We start from the raw sequence: 20,251 nt of genomic DNA, 5'->3' as shown, positions 1-20,251 counted from the left end.
TTTTGGAATTAAGGTTGTATTTCTTCATTTTAAATGAAAGGAAAACCTTCTGAATTAATTTCTGTTTACCTGCCTATCTTGGAGCAGTTAGACCACAAAGCTGTAATTTAATAACCATTTCAGCCTTAAATAAAACTGCAGGTTTGCATAACGTAGTGACATAACATTAAAGCAGTCAGTTTTGTGCTTTCCTGTGTTTACTCGGAACTGGAGTAGTTATGATTGTTCTTAATGTAACTCTGTATTTAAGAACACAATTTAGCTTCTTTCTATCTGAACTAACCACAAACTGTTAAATCATTATGTCTCATTAGCCTTTTGTGGTCTCTGGTTAGAAACAGAAAACAAAAATAAGATCAAAGAAGAATTTATTGAATAAATAATACAGTACTAAAATAGAACTTATTCTAAAACAAAAATACAAAAACAACCCCGTTATTTGTTAAAAGTCTTTTAGTACACTGCTGAGACGTTTCATTTTCTCTTCCATGATTCTCTTGTTAGTTTCTGTCTCCTCCAGGAGCTGCCGCATCTCCTCCTCCACTTCAAATACCTGAGGAAGAAGCACAGACAGACAACATCAGCAGCAGAAACACAAACTGCTTTTCAAAACATTTGTATGTTAACTAGCATTTTATTAACCATGTCTTGATGGGTAAAATGCAATTAAAACCAGGCAATGACCAGAGCACACATTGGCAACATATGACCAGAGGGCCAGAACCGGTCGCTGAACCATCTCAACCCAGCCCTGGGTGTCTTAAAAGGACAAATAAACAATCCAACAAAAAAAGGAAATGGCATATTTTATGTATCAATTTTATCTATTATGTATATTTTATGTTGAGATGATTAAGTCTAATACATCTGTAAATGGTAAATGGCCTGTATTTGTATAGTGCTTTACTTAGTCCCTATGGACCCCAAAGCGCTTTACACTATATTCAGTGATCGACCCATTCACACACACATTCACACACTGGTGATGGCAAGCTACATTGCAGCCACATCCCAAGGACACAACGACCGAGACTGTCCGGGGCTCGAAACGGCAACCTTCTGATTACAAGATGAACTGCCAACTCTTGAGCCACAATTGCCCCCAATAATACCATTCAGTAAGACTCCAAATGAATGTGTGCCACACAAACAAAGCTTTTCTGTGCACTACAGCACTTTTTACTCATATTTTTCTGGGGGGGTGTCAAGATTTACTTTATTGTCATTCAGCACTACTTCAAAGATGTAATGCAGAACAAAACTATGTTGCACAAGCTCACTTCTTGGTTTTTGGACTGAGGTCCCATTCTTATTTGTAATGTGTACAAAAATCTGTGGACTATCATTCAATGCTGTGTGTACCACGTTTACATCAAAGTGCAGCACTTTACTTACTTTATGTTAGACAACATAGCCCTCTGAAGAAAACCCACCCCTTGACTGGAGGTATGACAAAAGAAAACATGCTTTACTTTAAAACATTTTCCTCATCATTATTTTTTAAATCTAACGTTGTCACAGTGACTTTTATTTTGACCAGAAAAAGTGATGAATGTCATCAACTGTTGCATAACAACAAACCGTTACAGTATGAGAAGAATTTCAGTTTTTCAGTGACTGAATCCTCCCCATAATTTATAATGAATTATGAATCCAACAGTGAAGCAAGCGACTAAAGTCTGTTACGAAATGCTTCCGTTGCAGCCTCTCTTACACCTTATTTTTGAACTGTCACAGAGGAGGCAAACCAACGCTTGCGTTCCCCTTTCTCATACCCAGACATACCAGTTTCTTTCTTCCACTTTGGAGAAAAAAACATTTGTGGGAAAGCTGCCCACATTTTACCTTCTGATTGGCCTCTTCTATCTTTTGGTGTTTTTCATTAGCAAGTCCCAGAAGCTCAGCTTGATGGGCAGCCTGGACGGACTCCAGCTGTCGACGGAAAGCATCGTCCACGCAGTGTAATTTCTCTAGTGCAGCTCTGCGGAACAGACCAACACAAACGTGACAGGTTGCGTAAGGAGTGGTACTTTGGATGCTCTCCAAATGCTGCCTTGGGAAAAATACATGTCTGCGTTTTTGATGGTGAAAGGCCACAGGTATAAAGTACTAACACAGGAAGTGCAGCCTTATGTGATCATTTATTTACAACAAAAGCATTCACCTTGCCTTGCTTTATGGGGAAAAGACTCAAACACTTTCCTAATCCTGATATGACATCTGAGACTTTTTAAGTACCATAACATTACAGTTTCATAAGGGCTTTGTTAAAAACTACTTCTTACTGGTGCAAAATCTACAAAGCTATATATCATCTTTCTTCTGAGTTCTTCCCAGCAGGCAGGCAAACATCAAACACACAACAATCAATGATAGAAACCAAACAACAGCACTCTAGACACAAAGAAAGGCAAATAAAATGCATTTCAACATGCCTGACCCAAGAGAGTGAACCAGCAGCAGTGCAAAAGTATCACTGAAAGTCCCTGATAAGGGCAGTCTCTGAACAACCGGGAGAGAATAACTTGATATTTAACATACCTGTGTGCTTCTGTTGCCTTTTCTCTTTCTTCCAGCAGCAAGCACTCCCTGGAATCAAAGTTCTCCTTCATACGCTTCACCTGGCTCTCCAGCCGAGTGAGCAAGTCTGCCTTCTCCTGCCACTTCTTAGTGGATTCACTAAAAAGATGAAAGACACAAAGCATAAAACATACTGGTTTAGAAACAGCTTAAAGCTTTAATGTCTGATCATCTTCGGGTCAGTAGCACCACTAACATTGGAACTTGTTTGATTTAAACACAATTGTTACCCTAAAATGTCAGAAAGTACTCTGCCTAAAGCAGGCCCTTTTCCTTTTTGTGGTTATGCTGGGGTACTTGCCTGTAAACTCTTTTGACCTGCTCGAGCTCTGCCTCCTTGTCTTCCAGCTGCTGCTTCAGTTCCTCCTTGCGCAGGCTCAGATGTTCCACTTGCTCTTTCAGTTCAGCCTGCTGGGTTGTTTCCTCCTCCAGCTGCTCTTGAAGCCTCTTCTGAGCCTTTGCTGCCTCCTCCTTCAGCCTTCGGATCTGATCATCACGCTCCTGCAAGGACTACAAAGCAGTGACTGATAATGAGAAACTGCATGATAATATGAATAAATGCATAAATGATTACAAAGCACAACAATGACGGTTAAAACACAAAAGTTTTGTTTTGTTGTTGTTTAGCTTGGAGTTTGAGCCCTCTGGCTTGAGTAAAACAAGTTCTCAACCTACCTCTTTGAGTCTGCGAATGGTTTCTGTCTGGTCGTCCATGATTTTGGCTTTGATTCTAAGAGTATCATTGTCCTTCTCATTCTGTTTCCTTTGAGCCTCCAACTCAGCACTCAGCACCTCTATCCTGGCCTCTAAACGACCACGGTCCTGAGCCAAAGACGCTCCTGGAAAAGAATAACCCATCAAAATGTCGCTTTAACTCTCTATGTAAACACATGTGGAAGACAAACGTTAAGAGGGATATAAAAAAGAAAGCTGGCCCGGTGTTTTCTAATTGTGCATCTGGGCTATAACCACTAGATGGCAGACTTTTACCTGATAAAAATGTAAATCAGCACGTACTGCATTGAGCCTCTTTTTAAATTACCTCTAAGGTGGAAATCTCCAAAATTTTACGAGTTAAGCACAAGTCAGTGCATTAGATTGGCTCCAGGGAGGACCCGCACCACTGATTGCCAATAAACAGCTAAAACTGCATTATCAGCTTTTTCTGTGCACTGCAGGGCAGACTCAAGGTGCAAAACAAGTACTCTCCTGAATTTTTCCCACCTTGCTGAGCGAGCTCCTGGCCCCAAATCTTCCTCTCTACCTTGAGGCCGTCTATCACCGACTCCTGAGCCATGAGCTGAGACAACACTCTAGCCTTATCTTTCTTAAGCAACTCTAGCTGCAGGCCAAGATGCCGGTCCTGTCCTACCTCTGCTTCCAAGGAATGCAGACGGCTCTGGCAGAGAGAGACAGACAGTATTAATGATCAATGGCCATCTGTCATGGATGGCAGATGGGAAGGCAGCTGGACCATTCAGTATTCATGATGTCTCAAAGTAGTCAGTCTCCTACAGGACCAGGGTTAACATGTTTTTGAAAAGGCAGTGACTGATGAATCTGTGCCCATGCTATCTCACATGAAGTCATATTTCAATATTTTAAATCCTGCAATCTGGGCTCAAATCCAGTTGAAATGCTGGAATAAAAATCACCCACATCTCCCTCTCTTACTGCAATGCTGCACACCTTTAGATCAGTGACAGCATCTCTCTTGGCTTTGATGAGCTCAGAGATGCGGCTCTTCTGTTCTTTGACCATAGCAGTGAGCTCCTGCACTAGAGAGCCTGATTTCCTCTCCCTCTCTTGGGACTGGGCCAGGGTTGCCTTGAATTCCATCAGCTCTGCAGTCATCTGATCACACGCCTCCTTTACCTACAGAAAAAAGTGAGAGTGTGGAACTGAATGTTAATAAGAAATCTTGGGAGTTAACCAAAGCGTAGGTCCGAGCATTACCTGACACTTTAATCGGTCAGAACAGTTTCAGAGCCATGGCTTTACAGAAACACGTGCCCCACAATAGCTTTTTCACACTTTTCTCAAAGGTCACAAGTTTGGGTGACTAAGAGCAGAAATTTGTGCAAGCAGTAGCAATCAAAAATGAGATTACATTTTTGAACATTCTGAATTGATTCGAGCCCAATCCTTTTGTAAGCTTCTGTCCATGTGACAATCAAAGACTACTTGTCCAGAGGCAAAAGATCCTAATTCAATACCAGTTTTCCCCATCGTGCTGAAAAAAAAACCCATCAGCCAAGTCTCTCCCAACTGGGTGAAATCAAGTTCAATCATTTCACTTTTTAGTGTTCAAAGTAATCATTTATCAGCTGGACTGCTCAGAGATTGTAGTGTAAAATTCAGGGCAACATTACAGTGATTATAGGCCATCTGGATGGCAGGGGTCCATCTTTTAGCAGACCTCAGAGAAGCGAGCAGCCTCAATGGTTAGCGCCATGCGGAACTCGTCCTCCAGAGCAGTGTACTGTTTCCTGCCCTCTGCCAGCTTCTCCTGCAGCTCCGCCTCCCTGTGGCTGTGCCTTTCTTCCACTGATGCCACTTCCTTCGCCACAGCATCATGAAAATCTGCCCCACCGGGTTGTAACCGCAACTCTAGTTGTTTTCTGTAGGAAGAATGACGCAAACGAGGATAAACGCCTCTTTAAATGGAGACTGTGTTGTCAACAGAAACTCTAAAGGCATGTAACTGCTTATTGTAATCTGTTTTTGCATTTGTATCTTTTTTTGCATTTGCATCCAATATTTAATTTAGATGCAAATTTCTAAATTAAACAACATTAGATATTAGAACCCCTTGAAACTTGGCATTCAATCGGGTACCTTGGGGGATTCATGACAAATAAGCAATAATAAAACTTTTCCAGATTTCTAAGCATTTTATAATATTTCAAAATTTATGAGAAAATGTTGCATTTATCTAGGATCACACTGCTCATGAGAAGCAACTCTTTTACAGAAATGGTTTCCATGGCATCTAAAGATGAACTTTATATTTAGCAGGGGTTCTTCTTCTTAGATGTACCTGTGCTCTTGTTCCCTGGTTGCCAGCAGTTCATGCAGCTGCTGCAGTTTGTCTTTGTGCTGTCGTACTGACGCTCTCTGGATGTCCAACTCTCTCTTCAGAGCTGCTGCCTTGTTCTGCAGTTCCTGTTGCCTTTTTATCTGAGGAAGGTCAGCACATGTTTTATACCAGCCTGTCAGAGCTGAATGACCTCTCTGTACTGAATCCTTTTATCTATCTGAATGTATTCACTCCAGGCTGGATCAGTGAACTAATGCGTCGTTACAATCAAAAATTAGAGCGATAAGGGGAGCTCAGCGGCAGGTAATCGAATGTAGCAGAAGCAGTGTGATAAACTTGCTTTGATGGGAGAAAAACTGTATGTCGAGCATCGATTAGCACCGCCTGACTGAATATACCTTATCTTTATCAACATGATTTGTTCTAGGGGAAATAAGCGAACATCTGTACCTCTTCAGCCTGCTGGTGAGCCCTAAGCGCCTCTCCGTGGGAAACGCTTTCCTCCAGTCTATGCAGTGCAGTTTTGTGCTGCTCCTCACAGCTGCGGGCCTGCTCCAGCTGCTGGGTTAGGGATCGACACCTCCCCTCCAGCTCCTCAACACGAGCCTGCAGCTCAGAGTGCCCCGATCGCTCTTTCAGCAGCAATTCTTTCAGTCTGGACGGGGAGAAAAATACGATAAGGGTGTCCAAGGGAAGCCGCGGTACTACTCTGAATTTCTCTTTTCACTTTATATAGAAATTGGTACCAGAAAGCACTCCCCAATTCTGTGATGCCCTTGGCTGTCCTTCCATAGTGTCAAATATGTGATAGCTTTTGAAATTGAAGAACTCTAACGCTATAGTATAGTCAAAATCTTATCTCATGGGAGAGACAATGGAAGTAGAAATGGAAATGAGGCACACAGGGGACAACTAAGAAACTATAAAACAGTAGAAGCAGCTCACACACAGTAGTCCACTATTAAAATGTGCTTTGATGAGTCACTGTAATCTGTCTCTCGCTGAGCATGGACGGCAACAGTAACAGCCGTGTTCAGTGTCATTAGAAAGTGACAGTTAAGATTGATTTGTGTAATACTGCTGACATATGCGCGTCATCGGGCCTCTAATTACAACCATAATGCAGATTTATCTAAGCAGGATGTGGTGCCAGCGAAGACCGTACAGAGCAGAAGTAAAATGGCCTTGTGGCAGCAGAGATAGGAATATTTAATCAAAGCCTCTGGAAATTTAAACGTTAGGTATATAATCAGGATGGCTGCGTCGCTTAATGATCTTTATACTAAATAGCTTTATTATCGCAGACAACTGCAGGCATACTTGAAAGGTTTTTGGTGTAATGGAGCCAAAATGTGAGCATGATTTCTAAAGAGACTATGGCACCGTGATAGTGAGACATTTTAATGGTGGGATAGATACTCATTGTTGAACAATGAGACACGCAGCAGGCCTTGGTCTCAAGAGAGCCAATACAAAAGATGAAGAGAGTAGAAACAGATGAGGATCCATTATGAAGCTGACAACTAAAATCCACAGAGAAGAGTTCAATTATCGCTTTTTTTTCCAGCATGATATCTGCTTTAGAGCTGCCTAACAGATTCAAGTGGAGGTTTGTGATGAGAGGCGTCCACGGTAAATGTGCCTCCCTCTTACCTGTCTGTAGTGTGCAGGGCCATGCTCTGAAGGTCCTTTTCCTCGCTGACCTTGGTCTGCAGGCACTTGAGCTCCTCTGTTAGCTTTCTCACAGCTTGTTCTGCTTTCCAGCGTCTTTCCCGTTCCTGGTCACGCTCCTCCACAATCGTCTGAGCAGAACACATACACAAAGCATGAATTCCCAGAGTAAACACACGCTGAACGCTTAAAAAAAAAAAAAAAAAAGTCATTTTTTCTTTAAGTTGAAATACCAATTTATTCTTACAGCTCAAGTGTTTTTTACAGTTTTATTTAAAGCATCTCGTTGTTTTTGTAGGAACAATGAAAGCAACATTGAGGATTTTTACCCCCCTGTATAAACAAGTGAGTACCCCTCAAAAAATATTGTTAGGAATAAAAGATATTTCCACCATTTTTCTCTCGTGTTACATCTGCTTTGAGGATAAATCCAATATTAGAAATTACTGCATGGGATACGTGCCAGAAACAAAAGCCTGTGCTGTCCAAAAAAACATTAAAGAACAACTACCATCTGCCAATAAACATGGAGGACATGACACTGCTTTTTTTTTTTTTTTGCTTTTTTTTAAAATAATATGCTCTGAACGGGCAGATCAAATAAAAGAGTTGTTTGGCCACAGTGGCAGCAGATATTATCGATGCATATGAATCACAGTTTTTCAGGAAGAGACCCTGAAAGAGTCTGTGAATTATGACTGTAGAAATATTATGACTGGTGTTGCTTTGTTGCCTCAGGATTGGGGAGTTTGCAGGAATTGATTGAACTGTGAATTCTGCTTGAAGATAACAGACGAGCGTTTGTCCAAACGTTGAAGTAAAAGTGGACCCGTCAGCAGGATAAAGAATGGCAGACAAAGAACAAGAAGCAAAGATTTAAATCATTTCAGATGTTGGGGGCATTTGAAGCACACAGTATAAGTATGAAAAATCATTAATCTCTTGCAATAGAATGAATTTTACATGGAGGTTGTCAAATAATATCAGCAAACTAATGTAAGAGACTTGTAGAGAACTGCATGAAATGCCTACAAGAAGTTTGTTCTGTTACTTTGACAGAAGAATGTTGGATCTGTTGATATTTTTGTTGAATAAATGATTGAAAAAATAGAAACTTTCTTTGTGGAAAGGAATCGAATGTTTTCTTATCACAACAAAAAACCAAGAGTTTCATTAAATGTACTGAAATTAAATAACCAAACAGATGATGGACTACTGGCTTGAACTCTATTTTGCGCATAATTTAACAAAGTTACCACAAAGAAGTTATTGACATCACAAAGATAAAGTCAATGTTACTGAAACAAAGCTCTCAGAAACAAAGAGCAAAACATGAAAAACCTTCTGTTTACTGTGGTCCTATTTCTGCTGTCACCTTCTAAAAGCATTATCCATTTATTCTATTCCTGCATTTTTTTTTTTTGTTTACACAAATGTTTCTGCAAACACCAATTTACTCTCTTTTTGAATGGGGACAGAACCGTTTCTATTTTACAGTCACTCAATAAAAACAGAAGCAGCTAGGTGACCCGTCCATCGTGTACCCTGTAGGTTTCCTCCTCTTCAGTGGATCTGGTTTTCATATCGCCTGAGGCCTTAGCTGCTCTTAAAGGTCCTTTCCTTGTTGGCCTCACTGCCTCTGCACTCCCTGTGCTACCAGCCTTCGTCCTGGATCCAACGGCAGACTTTGAAGCCCTCCGTTTATGATTCTCCTGATCGCTGCACATAAAACAAATCACAAGTATTAAACTGGCTGTAAAATAGATTCTAAACAACCCTCCAGCTAATGTCTGGCTAAACAAAGGTCAAAGCAGAAGATTTACTGAGTTTTATAGGGAAGCAAAGTCTGAACAACTTTGAATTTTGAAGTAATATTTCAAAGTAACCTTTTTTTGATGAGGGCTATTGTGAGATTACTTAAGTTAAATTTCTGAATCTTAAGCACATGTCATTAGTGGATGATGAAGTAAGATGAGGGGGTTGACCAGAGAAGCGTGGCCATTAATCATGCGAGTGAGCTGCCGGCGGTAATTTCTAACAGAGAGGAGAAACATCTATAACATATCATCTCTCTGAGGAAAATTTATCACCCCCTCTCAAGTGGGAGGTAAAAGGAATTTCTCTAATCAAGATACCTGATAATATTAAGTTGATGCATGATGAACAATATGGAAAAACCCATTGCTGCATATTGTTTGGTGAATGTATGAATGTGATTATCATTGCTTAGAGGTACACTCTCTGATTTTGATGTAGTGCCCACCAGTGCTGAAAATGTCTTCACATAGTTTAGGTTCATCAAGTTTTAGGCTTTGCTAAGTTGGATCTCAGCTGCTATAACAAAATCAGGGAGTCCAAATATAAACATGATGGCATTTCAAAGCAGCTAACATGACACCAGAAATCTCTTTTGGTGCAGAATCACCTCTCTGATCTCTTGGTCTCTTTGGTGGTTGTCGACGATGTTACGCTGTCATGGTATTTGGGAATTCTCGTTTGCCTCCTGTTTTCCTTCCCGCTGTCACATTCACTTTCTGAAGTGCGGTCTGTGTCCCGCTTGGCTTTCCGTACCATCACCACAGAATGGGCAGATCTTCTGGATTTATTATCTGCAGGGTTCTGGGTAAATAACAAAGAAATACTTAAAGGGTTTTTTTGTCACCCCCCGGTTCCTTATATTTTTCTAGGAAATATAAAAAACTGGGAAATAGGTACACCAACATCAGTTAACACAAATGGCACATAAGGCAAAAACAGAGTTTTTACAGTTTGAAGCTGTGATCAGACTCTTTTCAGATGGTGGGTCAAATATGAATATACTTTTTTGGGGACAAGATCCCCAACATCAGTGGCTGAAATCCTGCCCGAAACCATGATAGAGCCTCCACTGTGTTCAACAGATAGGCTACTTACAGCTGGGAGGGGTAAAAATGACAAGAAAGCCTGGCTCATTATAAGCAAAATATAAAGAGCAGAGGGGTGATTTAGGAGTTTTGCACACTACTTTATTTGGGGATAAATCACCATTTAATCACCATTTGCCAAATGTGCAAAAATTAATTTATGTAAAGATGACTTCAAAATATCGCCATGAATAATTTATATTGAACAAATAACTTCAAAGTGCAGTAGATTAAGAGAACATCAATTACATTAACATTTAGTACAACTTTTTCTTTCCCACCTTTTCCTACTATCATTATTTTAAAAAAAGCCAAAAAACAAAAGAAAAAAAAAACAACAAGGCACATATGCGTAAAAAATTGATCTTCAAAAAGGTGTACACCTGCTGGATGAGCTGGGACATCTGGTGCTCCAGTTTCCTGATGCGCTCTTCATTAACAGGGTCTCCTTTATCAGTCACAGTGGAGCGAACCGGCTGTGTGCGCGGAGGTTCTGGTTGTGTGACTGGGTCTGTGATTACTTCTGAGGTAGCACCTCTCTGACGAAACTGGGTCAGCAGCTGGTCAATGCGGGGTGTGGTGAGAGGAGCATCGCCTCTGACCTGCAACGGAAACTTTCACTTTTATTTCAGAGTTTCCAAATGCAAAAGTGTGGTTTCGAATTATAATGTATTTACAGGACTTCATTGCAGAGACAGAAAAGAGTTAATAACGGCAAGAAAAATGGCTTCTACTGCAGTTTGTTTTCCTGTAGAAAAACAGACAGAAACTGCCATCTGGTGCAATGAATATGCAAAGTAGTATATTGTAAAGCAACCAAACTTTCATCATCCCAGTATACATAAATTCATTATGTTCCAATAATTCAGTGACAACCGGGAAATCTATTTGGCTCGATGATATTCCTCGTTGCAGCGAAGCAGACCTACATAATTAGGTCTTCTATAAGCAAAGCTGTGTAATTATGATATTTTGTCTTAGGTTAATACAAAGTGTTTGTGTGAGGTTTCTCCGGGTGAACCGATTTCCTCCGACGGTACAAAGAGGTGCATTAATTGTTGACTTTAAATTGGACAAAGGTAAAGATGTGAATGGTTGTCTGTCTGTTCTCTGATGGACTGGCGACCTGTACACTGCATCCTGCCCTACGACAGCTGATGGGATAGATGGAATTTGTGTTTTTGCATAACTAACCACCCTCTACTCTTCTGTAAATAGTACGTGCTTTATTTATTAAATTTTTTCGGTGCTTATTAATCTATTATTATATTTTATTTATTTATTTGTGTGTAGTGAACCCGAAAAGTAAGAACCTCATTGCTCAACATACCCACAGTTATTTGTGGTGTGTATGACAATAAAATTCTCGGTTCTTCTTTCTTTTGTATCAGGAGCGCAGGATTTTGATATGCTGCCTATCAGGCAGTTGAGCATCACTCATACAATAAGTGGAAACTGTTCTACAACTTTCTTGTTCTCATGCGTCTCACATTCTACAGAGCCACCATTGAGAGTGTTCTAACTTACTGCATATGCATCTGGTACACTAGCTGCACAGGGGCTCAGAGGAAAGCACTCCAAGGGATCATTAACACCGCCCAAAAGATCACTGGCTGCCCTCTCCCCACACTGGAAGTTCTACACAACGCCCACTGTTTTAAAAAGGCCCAAAACATCATAAAAGACACCTCACATCCTGGCCACTCCCTGTTCGAACTGTTGCCCTCAGGCAGACGGTACAGGGCAATCAGAGCAAGGACTAATAGACTCAAACACAGCTGTTATCCAACTGCAATAACACATCTGAATACTACAAAAAAATGTCCATCACGCCACTCTTGTGTTAATCTATGCACGGTCTGAAGCATGTGTGTGGGAATGTATGTGAATGTTTTACTGTTATATCTTATTAGTATTTTAAGTATTCTATCTATTTTATTTATTGAATTTTATTGTTTTATTTATATTTTGATATTGCTAGGGATGATGCAATGATCGGGGACCATTCTTAATTTCGTTGTTCTCATGACAATGACAATAAAGTTTCTGATTCTGGTTATGAAAGCTGTAAATTAATTGTTGGGAAATAACTTTATGTTTGTGTCAGTTGCAAAAAAGCAAACACATGGCGAGAGACTTTCCGGTCAAATAAAACAGGATTTAATAACAAAAGTCCCTAAAGCATGGTGAGTATATCTAAACAAATAAAAGAACTACACTGGAATTGATAGTAGCTTAGCATAAAAAATTACCGGTTCATTGTGACTTGTGTCAGATGAGAGTAGAAGGTCCACGTAATCTTCTAGACCGGGGATATCACAGAGACTACTGAGACTTTGAGGTGATCGGTTTCCCAGTCGGTTTAGGCCATCCAGAACAGAGACCTGCGGCAGTGACCGCAAAACAATCTCCCTGTAACCTGCAGTAAGATAGGAACGCAGGTGTATCAGAGAAACCTGTCGAGGCCTGATTGCCATGAGTCTCTTATTCAGTAATGTCACATCAGTGGTGCATATGACCTTCATGAAAGATCAAATAATTCATTCTGAATGAATAACCTCTGTGTGTCACCTTCATATGCACTACTGATGTACCCTATTTAATAGGTAGTGAGCACAACTTATGCAAGTATATCTACACATACAGACAGCAAGAGTTGCAAGAGTGCCTTCTCGTATTTAACAACATGAAAAGAGACGCCTTCAACAACTAGTGCTGTGAATTAATCATTAACTGGAAGATATGGATAATGGGTGCAAAGGATCACTGAAAAGCTTTTTACATTAATTTAACTGCAGCCAATCCAATTAATGAAGAAGCCAAATATAAGATAAACAAAGAGATTAAAAGATCACAGTCATTACTAATAGCGGCTGTCAGTTTGACTGATATTCACTGGACTTTCATTACAGGGGGAGTTTTAAATCAGTTATTCTGCAAAATTGGAAAAAATATCCTCTAAAACTGCTGTTCATAGCTGATATGCTGGGTGCTATTATTAAAGTTTGATCCAACTGCAGTTGGAAAATATGAATTAAATTGTTTATCTTTTTTATATATATATAATTTATGTATCAACCTATTTTTTTCTGTAACTGGATAACGTACAACAAACTTTTGCTTTTTGCAAATTCAGCGAACTGACATACTCGCATTTGATGCGGAAATGCTCAAAATAAAGTGTAATCCAAAGAAGCGATCCTGGAAGACCTGGAACAAAGTTACAATTCCAACTTTTCATCTTTTCATCTCCTCTCACCCCTGCCATCAGAGACCCTGGCCTTGTTACCACAGCCAGTCTGCAGTAAACATCACATCATAGTCTTTGGTTCACCACAACAGGAAACCTCATTAGTGCTTATCTCCATCAATAAAGCCAAAATATCATACCCCCTGGAGTCCCATCTGCACTCTAGTCTTCCTTCTTACAAAACTACGCACAATTCTCAAGTTAGCCTAACTCTGCCCAGGAGCACACAACAGAGACACAACCATAAAGCACAACTAACAGAGTATTATTACAAAATGAACATCTTACAATAATAATAATAACAATAATAATCTTTCATAGTAGCTGATGTGATGATTTCTCACTGACTTCTGAGATTAGATGGTTGACATTCCATTTAAGTGCCCTCCATTATGTTTCCTGGGATTTTTCCATTCCTTCAGTGTGTTATAGGACTTTGTTGGTACATGTTAAATGTCTGCAAAGTGTCAAAGGGAGTTTTTCTTCCCCTATTCTTCTGAATTTATATCCATTCTTTGCTACTTAGCAAACACCTTGTTGACAGTCCAGTCTTTCATCTACATCATTATGTGATACATGCAAAATGCCTGACAAAAGGTGAATTTGGGATGTTCTTAAACAAAGAATGAACAGCTACCAAGAAGCTTGCCAGATGCTTTTCTTACTCAAAACAATGACCTAAGGCGTTAGGAGAGACTGGACTTCTTTGTCCAAGGTGTATTTGATGTCCTATCCACTCTAGAAAACCTCGTCACAGAGAGACACCTCCCTGCCCTCTTTGCTCTGGAAGGTGTTCCAACGAGCATCTTTTCAATAGCTGTCCAAAAGCCTTTAGAGGCAAGCACTATTGCTGGTGCCATGACCAGGTCTTCAAGGTAAATGCTTTTAGAAACACCAGATGCAACCATCTGGCAATGACTATCACCTTTATAAGAATTGGAGAGAAATCTCGCCCCTAAGCTGAAACTACCGCCTTGGTTAAGCAGCCGAAGTTCTCAGTCCAGATTATAATATCAAAACTGCAGCCAGACGTGACCACTGTGTCCACATTCACCAAGGAAGTGATTATGCTGGAAATAATAGTACTCTGGGAACATCATATGGATGAGGAAATTGAAAGCATGTCAAGTTAATGCGTGCTGAAGAAAAGGCAGGTGATCCCGCTGACAAAAGGAGGACCATTAAATCAGCTGCCAAAACCACAGAGAGAGCAACTATGTGGCTTTCAATTACGAGGGTGGATTTATGGACAATTCCTTGTGGGACACAAGCTGGGATCAGACCAACCTCAACTAGCTCACCCCACTGTTGTAACACCTGAAAAAGCACCTAAAAAAGCTTCCACAAGATATGTTTCATCTAGCTAACTAACATACACTTGGACAACAATGACAACACAGCATTTGTAGATATTTAAAACTTTAAATTTGACACTGAATGTATGCAATATGAGTAAGCTAATTTAGTCTGAATTACAGACTACAGTTTTATCACTACTTAAGGGACAAATTTACTTTGCAACAGTGAGCTCCTATTGGCAAAATAAGTCCCAAAGTCATTTCCTGTATACTGCTGGTTCCATTAAAAAACACATACACACACGCAAACATTTTTTTTAAATGCAAAAAAGACTGAACAAATTGCGTAAAAAATAAATATATGGAAGACTGGTATATTTTTCCGCTTGAGGAGCAAGTCTCACACGCACCATTAGAGCGCTGCTCTAATATAGCCATTTACATTGATGTCAGTGAAAACGTATTGCTGCACTTGCTGGGCGTATGTTATTACACATTCAGTATAGCTACAGGTTCGTACTAAAAATGAAAGGAACAGAAACAAATTAATTCAGAGGGAAACAGCTCAAATATACAAGTACAATGACTTTCAATGCTGAGTTAATGCCCTTTTAGATAAACCATGTTTTCAATGCATTGTGTTTTAATGAAAATTCCATCCCAACAAACATAAGCCTTCTTGTTTAGTTCTCCTACATCAGGCCAGTGCATTTACACATCTGATAGGTCAACATGTACAGCTATCACATCAATCAGCTGCTTGATACAACTGCACTCCAATACAGAAGTGGTCACAGGCTCTATCAGCTGATGTGTCTGCTGGCCTTGTGGTTCAGATAAGATATTGAATACATATCACAAAGCTTCTGGCTCGTTTGTTGCTTCCGTTCTCTCTGCATTTTAAATCTGTATTTCTACAATCACTGTTCACCCTCTGAATATCGTTAAGTACCAGTTTTTTGTTATAGATGTGAACAGGGCTCCTGTCTATGAGTGTTAAGGTTTCCTACCTGGTGACCTACAGACAGGGTTGTCTCTGCCATCCTGACTTAAAATCACCTCTCTTAACCCTTGTATTCCCAGAAGGCACTGCAGGAGGTGATCAATGCTGTCCAGGTAGTTGCTATGGAGACTGAGGTGTTTCAGCTTGTACTCCGTGCCATGGAGATACAACAAGCCTAATGAAGGCATGAAGAATTGACAGCATTGAAGCATCATTCACTTGTTAGCATTCTCATTTGGATGCAGAAAAAGAAAACACTGTTCAGGCAAAATTCAACTCACCGCTGAGATCATTTATCTGATTGTAGGACAAGTTTAATCTCGTTAAATTCACAAGCCCATTCAGTGCTGGAGTGAAGGGAGAGGACATTAACAACTGAGTGATTTTACAGCTCATAGAGCAGTGACAGCAATGTCAGGGTAAACACAAGATCCACTAATAAAGAATTATTACTTGGAGAACTCACAGAGAGCAGAGGCATTTATTATCTCTGTTAAATGGTGACTAAAGACTCACCTTCAACCTTGGTGATTAAGTTGCAGGATAAATTTAAAGTCCTCAGGGAAGTGAGGGAACTCAGACCCACAATCTTAGAAATGCAATTGGAGGAAAGGTCTAAGTGTCGCAGGTGCCAAGCTGAGGTCAGGCCCTCGATCCTCGGGATGTGATTGCAGTGCAGATTAAGTGACGCTACAGTGGGTATCAGGGGAATATCTAGCAAGCTAGAAAGAGGGCAACAAGGTCAGATTCACAGCGGAAGGTAAAACTTTGTGCAAATAAGTACATGTTCTGAAGGTAAATGTGTACCAACTAATGACTATTATAACAATAACAATAAATTGTTAATTTATTTAATCAATTGCTTAACAGTTTACTTTAAATGATGTAAAATCTCCTCTGAAAATTCTAAAAACTCAATCCAAGTGTTTAAAACTTAGAGGGTATTCAGTTTTCAATGACATTAAAGACAATTCTCATATTTTACTACAAAGAAAATATTCCAGATAAGCAACCTCTTGTGGACTACTAAAAACATGGCATTTATGCAAATACAGTTTCTGTTGCCTAAGTGTCTCTCAGTTGACTGATGATTCTACTTGTACTTCTATTCTCTCCATATTCGCGAGTTATAGTCTTTACACAAACTGTGAGAACTGAAAAAGCAATCAAACATGAAATCAAACAGAATAACTGGCAAGTCCTGACGGCGAATAAATTAAGAAAAGTCAAGCCCTCTGGTTACAGCTTTTCAGCTAAGAGAATAGGTTTCTGTTATTAAAATATTTTTGGGTTTGGATTTTCAGTCTGTCATACACCCATCAGTCACTGTATTAGTTACACCTGTCCTACTGCTATTAAACACAAATATTTACTCAGCCAATCACATTCCAGCAGGGCTCGAGGAAATTGAGGATAGAGTTCATACAGCGTCACCAGACCTGAACAACAGAATATTGGAGAAATGATGTGGATCTGTACATCTGCAACATTTCAATATGGACCAAAATATTAACAATGAATTGCCACAATGAATTAGGAGAAAATGCATCTTACCCTGCAATGAAAAGGTGTGCCTATTACAGTGACTAGAAAGTTCAAATTATATACAGAACATGGGAATTTAGAACTAATTTAAAACTGACAACCACATAGCCCTTTTTTATTTGCACTTGTTTGTCTGCATATTGCAAGACAGTAATATTGAATTCTTGGTAGTAAAGCTTTTGTCCACCTAACATACAGTCTTTTTAAAATCTGTATTCACTAGATAATGAAGTAGATGACGCTAATAACCTATATAGGCCTTTTCCCCACAGTGCTTAACTTATCTAGGCTTTACTTTAAAGAAATAAAATATTTGTGTTACTTCATTTCGCAATTCAACATTATTTACAGCATTCTTTGTCTGCACTCGCAGGAATGTATCATCTTATTTTATCTTATCTAGAATCAGATCTATACAATTGAAGAATGGTACTGATGTCAACAAAATGTTATTCATATGTTATTCACACGTGTCATTCTCATACAGCAATGAGTTATAGTTCACATTGTATGGGGTCTTATTGTTCCTTATAAATATCACGTTTATCATCAGATTAAAATTGTAACGTAAAGCTCGTCATGAAGTAAGTAAATATTCATGCCAGACTTAATCGGTTCGTCAGTGGTACATAGTAGTCCCTTATTAGCTGATGTAATGTAAATTTTGATACGTTAGTTGTGAATAGGTAACTTTACCTTGTTATGTTCTTGTCAATAAGACTCAGCTCCTTGCCTGCCATAACGACGACATGTAGCTGTCCCACCGCTACGCGTAAAGTCTGCTAACTAACAAAATAAACCAAGGAACCGCTACCGACATCAGGCTAAACACGTAGAAAACTCGCTAAAAAAAAGTCGACGAACACATCCTCTGAACAATCCTGCTAAGTTACCCAGCAGGCTAGCCAAAGTTTAGCGACTACCGAGCGGCCTCAAAGGAGCCAAACTTATTATAGGCCATCAACAGAGAACAACTGCAACTTCTGGGAGAGCCCAAAAGCCTTTCGTACTTCATTTTCTAACAAAGTGTTGTAAATTTATTGTTCGTTGGAGTTCAGTTGAACTAACCGCTTCTCGTATCATACTTCCTGTTTACTAGACGTCGCTAACGGGCACATCCGGGACAGATTCTTTGCTCCGCCCACCTCTAGAAACGTAACATGTTCTCTTCACTCATTAGTACATTTCAATTTCAATTTTTAATCATCTTAACCTGCTGCACATCCTTTCAGCTTGATCCCTCTTCCTACCCAATCAATACAAGTCCTTTTGTCATTCCTTAGTGTCCTGTCTCAAATACAACTCGCTATATGCCTTTTCCTTTGCCTTCACCTCCTCGTTCTTTACCTACTTGACAATCCCACTTTTCCTTTGCTGACTTATTCTACCTTTGCCTTTGAATGCTTTACTGCACTTCCTGATTTCATCACCCAGTATGCATTAGAGTCACATCTTTAAATATTTCTGAAGTTTTATCAAAGAAGGAAAGCAAAGCTAAACTAAACTAAATCTGAAGCACTGGTGTTTGGCATGTCAGGGAATTAATCAGGAATGGTTCATAATATCACAGTGTACACTGTGATATTTGTAATACACTCAGTTAAAAGTGTAAATGAATAAAATTAATACACGTGTGAGAAATTTCATACGCTTAATTATGTGAAAGTGATAAATGACAGCCAGAGTGAAATACACCAACTCTGACCATGTAAAACAAATAGAAGAACATAAAGCTGATGACAGTTGACAGTTTTTGCAGTTCTGGAATTATTCATGGAGCAATAATTTAAATACAGATTTCTCCTTTCATGCTTGCATCCCCAAAGTTATAATTAATAAAACTTCCTACATTAGCACCGTCCTTGACTTATAGCCCTGTGAAACAATGCTTTCTCTAAGTTGAGTATCTTCGCTCAACTATGGCTAATCACAGATGTATTATAAAGATCCTGACCCCTATTATAGTCATAATTTATCCAGCAGCTCTGCAGGCCGGTGATTGATTCAGTTCATCTCACAGTGAGCATTGTCCATATTAGAGACGCTGCATGACTGATCACTGTACTCACTGGCTGCTCGCCAGCAACGATAGAACCAATTATACCTGCAACCCAGCCAATGGCCCTCCTTAACCTGTGAAAATGATGATCTGGTGCAAATGAAGTGAGTGAATTAGAAATCCCATCTGTTGATGCTTCGGCACCTTATCTCTCATTGGCTGCAGTTTTCAAGGTCACTGTAATAAAAAATTTCAAAAGACAGAGGGGAGGAATAATCTCAAAGCCAATTAGGAATCAGTACTAATGCACAAGGGTGCTGTAATTAAAGCCAACTGGAGAATTTTAGCATCATTCTGCACCTTTGTTTTCATCTTATTACTCCCATTTGTTTTGAAAATTGTTTGAGGCTGGCGTGAAAGGTTACAGAGAAGTAAAGCTTCAGGCTTTGGTACAAGCTTGGAAAAGGTTAATAAGAGTGCCTCCCTGATGCTTTGAGCTGAACACTGTCATTTTATTTCCATGCACAAAGTGAGTTTAGCAGGACATTAGGATATATTTTTAATCACATGGCTAGAGCTAAATATTGTTCTCACAACAGGTGCTGGTTTTTTTTGTTTTGCTTCAATCTTCAGAAATTATTGGAAAATATCCTTCTCAGTTAACAAAATCCTGACTACACATTGATAATTGAAGCAATTAAATAATTATATGGAAAGACCTCTCAATTCTCATGTTTAAGAAACTGGAAGAATGAAAAGATTATACCAGTTATACAATGTTAATTACTGGAAAAATCTTTTCAGTTGTAAATACACTAATTAGCCACATAACTAAAACCACTGACAGGTGAAGGGATTCATAAACACGTATAGCACAATGACACCTTCTTTAGGGAAACCTTGAGTCATGGCATCATATGGTTGTTACTTGGACATGCACCACTCAGCTAAACATTGGAATA

At 39.5% G+C, this 20,251-nt stretch overlaps 1 protein-coding gene across 1 annotated transcript; it reads right to left on the bottom strand.

Annotated features, from left to right (window-relative positions):
* Positions 1-351: 351 nt before the first annotated feature.
* lrrcc1 (leucine rich repeat and coiled-coil centrosomal protein 1) lies at positions 352-18,468 on the bottom strand. Its single transcript, XM_082513423.1, has 19 exons — positions 17,987-18,468; positions 16,262-16,467; positions 16,027-16,092; positions 15,753-15,920; positions 12,447-12,613; positions 10,578-10,796; positions 9,717-9,910; positions 8,836-9,010; positions 7,274-7,422; positions 6,071-6,275; positions 5,621-5,760; positions 5,000-5,201; positions 4,270-4,455; positions 3,805-3,979; positions 3,256-3,419; positions 2,882-3,090; positions 2,542-2,679; positions 1,846-1,981; positions 352-553 (listed from the first exon to the last, which is right to left on the bottom strand). Exons 1-19 carry the CDS (start codon positions 18,028-18,030, stop codon positions 443-445), a joined length of 3,054 nt encoding a protein of 1,017 aa, XP_082369549.1. The 5' UTR covers positions 18,031-18,468; the 3' UTR covers positions 352-442.
* Positions 18,469-20,251: the final 1,783 nt, after the last annotated feature.

The sequence above is a fragment of the Aulonocara stuartgranti genome, assembly GCF_965226115.1.
Source record: "Aulonocara stuartgranti genome assembly, chromosome: 18".
Lineage (NCBI taxonomy): Eukaryota > Metazoa > Chordata > Actinopteri > Cichliformes > Cichlidae > Aulonocara > Aulonocara stuartgranti.
This window is presented reverse-complemented; position numbering and strand designations above follow the sequence as displayed.